At 50.1% G+C, this 6506-nt stretch overlaps 1 protein-coding gene across 1 annotated transcript; it reads left to right on the forward strand.

Moving 5' to 3' along the window:
• The first annotated feature begins 4232 nt into the window (after window positions 1-4232).
• On the forward strand, window positions 4233-6162 carry KCNA10 (potassium voltage-gated channel subfamily A member 10). The gene has a single exon (XM_007449288.1). The coding sequence runs from the start codon at window positions 4608-4610 to the stop codon at window positions 6141-6143; it is 1536 nt and encodes a 511-aa protein (XP_007449350.1). The 5' UTR covers window positions 4233-4607; the 3' UTR covers window positions 6144-6162.
• The last annotated feature ends 344 nt before the right edge of the window (window positions 6163-6506 follow it).

Here is a 6506-nt window from a genome sequence, read left to right on the forward strand (position 1 = left end):
GAAGGGATGCAAATGGCAGGACCTGCACTAATAGTGGCCTGGAGGGAGGAAAACACAAGTATGTTCAGAGGGGAAAAGAGGTTGTTTCAACCCACCACATTGTCTCAGCACTGTGCCAGGCAAGGCGGAGATTGTGAATGGAATCAGACGTCGTAGAAGACTCTTGAATACTATGATCACTTCAGCTGTGGGTGACGGTTCAGCCTTGAGTACTGGTAATTCTATGGAAGCCCTAGGATGCTGGGCAGATGAAAAGATGCAAGACTCAGGGAAAGCTATCGATAGCGGCAAGCAGAGGAGGCTCCAGAATGCTGCCCGGCGCAATGGGAGCTGGCCCCCAAGTATCCCAGCCCTGCAGCCCACCCTCACTGGGGTGCCCCACCCCACCCAGAGTGTCCATCTCCTCCCAGGGGGCCAGTATGGGGGGAGGAGGGTGACCCAAGGTCAAAACCAACTTCCATCTTGGCTCCCCTGAATGGTAATTGCAAAGGCCTATTTAAGGTAGAATGAAACTTCTCCAGAGGAGTGGATATTTCCCGGTGCAGACAGTGGCTTGTCTCCTGCCACCGAACAGATGAAATGCCAAGCACTAGGCTGAGGGGAGCCGGCCTGCCGGGGCCAGGGGCTGCCTTGACGTGTGCACATTTCCCACTGCCCGCTCTGCAGAAGTGCAGCCTGCTGGGTGTCCCTGGGGGCCTCACTCAGCCCTGGCTCCAGGATGCGTTCACTTTCTAAATTATATGCTGAGCCCTTGCAGCACGAGGGCACGGCACTGGCATTGAGGTGAGTTTTACGTTAGAGTGACCCCCTCCTTCCACGTGACCCATGCAGTTTACAAAGCATCCCCGTATCCCCTTTAGTCCTTACAAAAACTTTGAAGACTCATCAGCGGACCATACACTTTTATTCCCTGTTTTTGTTTGCTGTTTGCCTTTTTGTTTTTTTGTTTTTTTTACAGCTGTACTGAGATAAAATGATGCATACTACATTTAAAGTGTGCAACTTGATGAGTTTAGACATATGTATACTTCTGTGAAACTGGGTCCATCACCACAATCAAGATCAACATAATCGTCATCCCTAAGAGTTCCCTTGGCCCCTTGGTAACCCCTTCTCCCTCCCCACCCCCATCCCCAGACAACTGCTGATCTGCTTTTTGTCACTCTAGGTTAGTTTGCTGCTTCTAGAATTTTGTATAAATGGAACTACTCTATAAGTACCTTTTTTATCTGCCTTCTTTGACTCAGTGTATTTTCTTATTACAGATTTTAAAAATGGAGTCTTGATGAGGAAATACAAGTTGTCAGGGATCATAAAGCAGGGGAAGCATTGCAAGTCCAGGATGCTATCTGCCTCACTTCGTTCATTCCTCCCTCATTCATTCATTTATCAGAGGTTAATTGGGCTCAGCCCTGGGCTAGGTCCTGGAATCATAATGGTGCGTGAAAGAGATATGATCCCTGTTCCTGTGAGCATGAACTTCTCACTTGTCTTTTCACTGATGCATTCACCTGCTTAACAGGTATTCACTGAGCATCCACAGAAAACCCTGTTTGAACTTGGCACTGCCCACCACCCTGACCCTCATCAGCCACATTGAGCTGGGCACTGGGCTGATGCAGTTGGGGATCATCAGAGGTGAATCTTGTCCCCCAAGACAGTGCAGGGCAGAAGGAAAAACCATAAGATACTCCTGCACTCTCAAAGCTCACAAGAGAGCAGAAGCGCTGAGGCTGACCCTGTGGATGCGGGGGCTCCAAACTGAGTGCAAACGTGAGCGACCTGGGCAGGGAGGCGGGGACTCAGGGCAGGCAGAGGACTCTCCAAGCGGGACTGGCCAGGCCAGGCTCGTCAGACAAGCAGGACCTGAACAGTCCCCAGATGGGCAGGGAGGAAGAGGAGAGACAAAGGAAGGCAGAAGCAAAACAGGCACAAAGTCAAGGAGGCAGGATCGGGAGAGCAGATCAGAGGACAGTGAGCTGAGAATTCCTCCTGGGGCCATTTGAGGCCACATAGAATGTTTTCTGCCCACAAATATGTTGTATTGCCTTTATTTATGGAACAGAGGGGAGGGGACTAGGCAGGGTAATTCCTTTCATTTTTGCAATAACTTACTAAGTGTTCTCACTGTCACCTCATTTAGTCCTCAGTACGATCTTTGAGGTGGGAATTATCATTAATTTCCCCAATTTACAGATCAGAAAACTGAGGCTCATGAAATCCAGTGATTTGCTCAAATATATACAACTCCTAAGTGCTGGGGCAGAGCCTCAAGCCAGGTCTCTTGTTCCCAAGACCGGTTCTCTCTTCCCTCTGTCTATAATGACCAACATTTGCTAATCTAAATGTAACATGTGGAGCAACTGTACAGCACACCTCTGTAGACCGCAGAGTATGCTGTTTGAACTTGGCACTGTTCCACCCCCTCCTACACCACCTGACCATCTTCAGCCACCCCCGTATCTGTCACTTTGAGCTGGGGGTGGAAACAGTAGAGCGGAGAGGGGGAGTGGAGAAGAGAAGTGGCCTGGCTCCCAGGAGAGGAAGTTACTTTGGCCAAAGAAGCTCTCCCTCATCCTCACATGCCTTCTACCCACTGATAAAACGGAGAAGGCTCCTGATACAGGCCCACTCTAGCCACTTGGAAGTGGTTCCAAGTCCCTGCCCCAGAGCCCCCAGATGTACCTCTTCCTCTCAGTCTGGATACAATGGGGTGGGATACACCCCAAGAAGGAAGTACCCCAAAGCTTCACCCAGGGCCAGAATTCCAAAGAATAATGTGTAGCTCTGAAGTCACAAGGTGGACACAGAGCTGGAGTCCTGGTCCCACCTCTGCCCGGCAGCCAAGTGGCCCAGGATGGGACCCTCTAAATTATCACGTGGATCACCGTGAAGGAATAGCAAATATTTCTCCAGGGCTTACTGTGTGCAGAGCCAGGATTCCAGCTCACAGCAACTGGCTCAGGTCTCAGCATTCTTAACCGCTGCTCCATCCTGCCTTCCAACCCCCCTATTCCTCACATGATACCTGACACGCTCAGCAGTGGGCACATCCTCCGTATTCCACAGCCCAGGAAGCTGCAGCTCAGTGAAATTAGGCAGCTTGCAAAGGCTGCACACTCCCAAGAGGCAGGGCAGGCCACCCTAACCTGAGCTCTTCACCCCACACATTGCCCTGAACTGAGAAAGGAGGGTGTGGGACCGAAAGAGCTCTGAGCTCCCACACTTCTGAGGCCCTGGCCTGCAACTCCCCACAAGGCCTCAGCTTCCACGCAGGGCACCCATGGTCTAGTGGGTCTCCCGGGCTGGGAGGCAGGTTCATGTCGGGTCTCTGTGTCACTAGTTGTGTGACCTTGGGAAGGTCACTTGGCTCCTGTGACTCAGTTTCCCCATCTATAAAATGGAAATAACATTTTCCAACCTCACATGATTATTGTCATTTAAGTGAATGTGAATAAGTGAATGTGGAATCACTTTGAAAAGACTACAACACTGTACCCTACAGGATACCCTTGTCACCTGTAAATGAAACTACTTTAAGGCTATGACCACTACAGATTTTACCTCTCCCACCCTGACCCCCAGCCTGCCTGGTTTCAGTGTTCTTATGTTGAAATCAAAGGTTGAATGGACCTAAGGAAGGACTTTTAGTCTAGGTTTGTGGACATCCAAGCTCACTGGGCATGCTCTCCTTAATCCCCCCCCTCAAAACACACACACACAATTACTTACTTCCCACTGCCTGAATGATTTTTAATGAAATCATTCCCCATAAGCATCTTGGACTTAGGCCATAAAAATACCAGTGGCTATTGGCTCCGTAGGTCCCTGTTACGTGGGGAAGTTCACAGAAACAATGGCTATAAATTTAATGATCTTTCCACCAGGCATTTTACATATGCTATCTCAGTTAATGGACCCTCAAAACAACCCTAGGAGTTACTTACAGAGGAGGGGTTAAGGCACAGATGGCTTATTGCTGGGGAGGACAGTGGTTGCCCACCTAGCTTCCATCTTCTTGTTCACCCTTCCCCACAGAATCCCAGCTGGCTCCAAGAGGTAGTGGTGGAGGTGTTAAGAAATGGTTGAACTTGAGATATATTTTGAAGATATAATACCCAACAGAATATGTGAGGGACTGGCCGTTAAGTGTGAGAAAAAGAAAAAAGTTAAGGATGAGATTGGGCCTGAAAAGTGTTGGGTAAACTGGAGGACTTCATACAAGTACAAAATTATACATTTTATTAAGAAACGTGAACTTCCCCATTATGGCCTCTCTCTGCCATGGTGTACAGAGACCCTTTTTGGCTGGAGGAAGTTTTCCCCTCTCAGCCAGGCTCTGTCTTTTGCAATTTCTTCTAATTATTAGTGTGTGCAGACTCAGAGGGAGCAAATGGATTTCAAGAAGAATGTTGCCAAAATAAGCAGAAGGTTCCATCCCAAACTAAAAATAAACCATTTTTTAATCCATTGGAAAACTGACCTCAATGATCAAGAGCCAGCTGTACCCCATCCTAGCTCCTGCATGATGCCCTTCTTCCGCTCCACAGCTCACAGCAGGCAGGGAAGACTGAGGGTCTTCCGGCTGCTTCCCTGACTCCCCTAGGATGGATGCGTGTGGCTGGAAAGAAATGGAGGTTGCCCTGGTCAATTTTGATAACTCAGATGAAATCCAGGAAGAGCCAGGCTACGCCACAGACTTTGACCTAACCACCCCGAAAGGCCAGCCTGGGAGCAGCTCCTTCTCCAACTGGAATATCCTCACCCACGACAGCAACAACCATGAGACGGCCTTCTCCAAGCTCCCAGGAGACTGCATCGATCCCCCAGTGCCTGAGGCAGTGGTCTTGAATGAAGGAAACCAGCGGGTGATCATCAACATTGCTGGGCTAAGGTTCGAGACCCAGCTCAGAACACTCAATCAGTTCCCAGAGACTCTCCTGGGAGACCGGGAGAAAAGGGTGCAGTTCTTTGACTCCATGAGAAATGAGTATTTCTTTGACAGGAACCGGCCCAGTTTTGATGGAATCCTATATTATTACCAGTCTGGTGGGAAAATCCGGCGCCCGGCCAGTGTCCCTATCGACGTCTTTGCTGATGAGATCTCCTTCTATGAACTGGGCAGTGAGGCCATGGACCAGTTCCGAGAGGATGAAGGCTTCATCAAAGATCCCGAAACATTGCTCCCCACCAACGACATCCACCGGCAGTTCTGGCTCCTCTTCGAGTACCCTGAGAGCTCCAACGCTGCCCGCGGTGTGGCCATGGTCTCTGTCTTGGTCGTGGTCATCTCCATCACCGTCTTCTGCCTTGAGACACTTCCCGAGTTCCAAGATGTCAGGGAACTGAAGGTGGTGAGAGACTCCAGCCTCAACATGAGCAAGACAGTCCTCTCCCACACCATGTTCACCGACCCTTTCTTCATGGTGGAGTCCACCTGCATCATGTGGTTCACCTTCGAACTGGTGATCCGCTTTGTGGTCTGCCCCAGCAAGACCGACTTCTTCAGGAACATCATAAACATCATTGATATCATCTCCATCATCCCCTACTTTGCAACCCTCATCACGGAGCTGGTCCAGGAGACAGAGCCGAGTACCCAGCAGAACATGTCCCTGGCCATCCTGAGGGTCATCCGCCTGGTGAGGGTCTTCCGCATCTTCAAGCTCTCCCGCCACTCCAAGGGGCTGAAGATTCTGGGGCAGACGCTGAAGGCTTCCATGCGGGAGCTGGGGCTGCTTATCTTTTTCCTTTTTATTGGGGTCATCCTTTTCTCCAGTGCAGTCTACTTTGCTGAGGTGGACGAGCCAGAGTCCCATTTCTCTAGCATTCCTGATGGCTTCTGGTGGGCGGTGGTCACCATGACAACTGTGGGCTATGGGGACATGTACCCAACCACCCCAGGGGGGAAAATTGTGGGTACTCTGTGCGCCATCGCAGGGGTCCTCACCATTGCCCTCCCTGTGCCTGTCATTGTCTCCAACTTTAACTACTTTTACCACCGGGAGACTGAGAATGAGGAGAAGCAGAACATCCCAGGAAAAACTGACAAACTCCTCAACAGTGCGGGCTCAAGAATGGGCAGCACAGACTCACTTAGTAAGACCAACAACGGCTGCTCTGCAGAGAACTCTAGGAAGTGATGTGTCCAGGGCTTCTTGGCCCCCTGAGTCTCCCGGGTCTCTCTGTGTCTCTCTCCCCCGCCCACCTCTTGCTCTCTGTCTTTTCAGAAACCAAAATGTATCATTTGTGACCAACAGGCCATCTTTGATTGGAAGCTATTTTAATAAACGGATACTTCTGCTGTATTTTCTGAGCTGTGTCTTTTCAATCGACTGTAGAAAGGTCCTTTCCTATGAGGGGGTAGTTCAGGTCCTTGCTACTCACCTGTGGTCCCCAAGACCAGCAGTATAAGCATCATCTGGAAGCAAGGAAATGCAGAATCAAAGGCCACCTCGGACCTGCTGGATCAGAATCTGCATTTTTACAAAATCCCAGGTGATTCA

Source organism: Lipotes vexillifer, unplaced genomic scaffold (assembly GCF_000442215.2).
Source record: "Lipotes vexillifer unplaced genomic scaffold, Lipotes_vexillifer_v1.1 scaffold393, whole genome shotgun sequence".
Classification (NCBI taxonomy): Eukaryota; Metazoa; Chordata; class Mammalia; order Artiodactyla; family Lipotidae; genus Lipotes; species Lipotes vexillifer.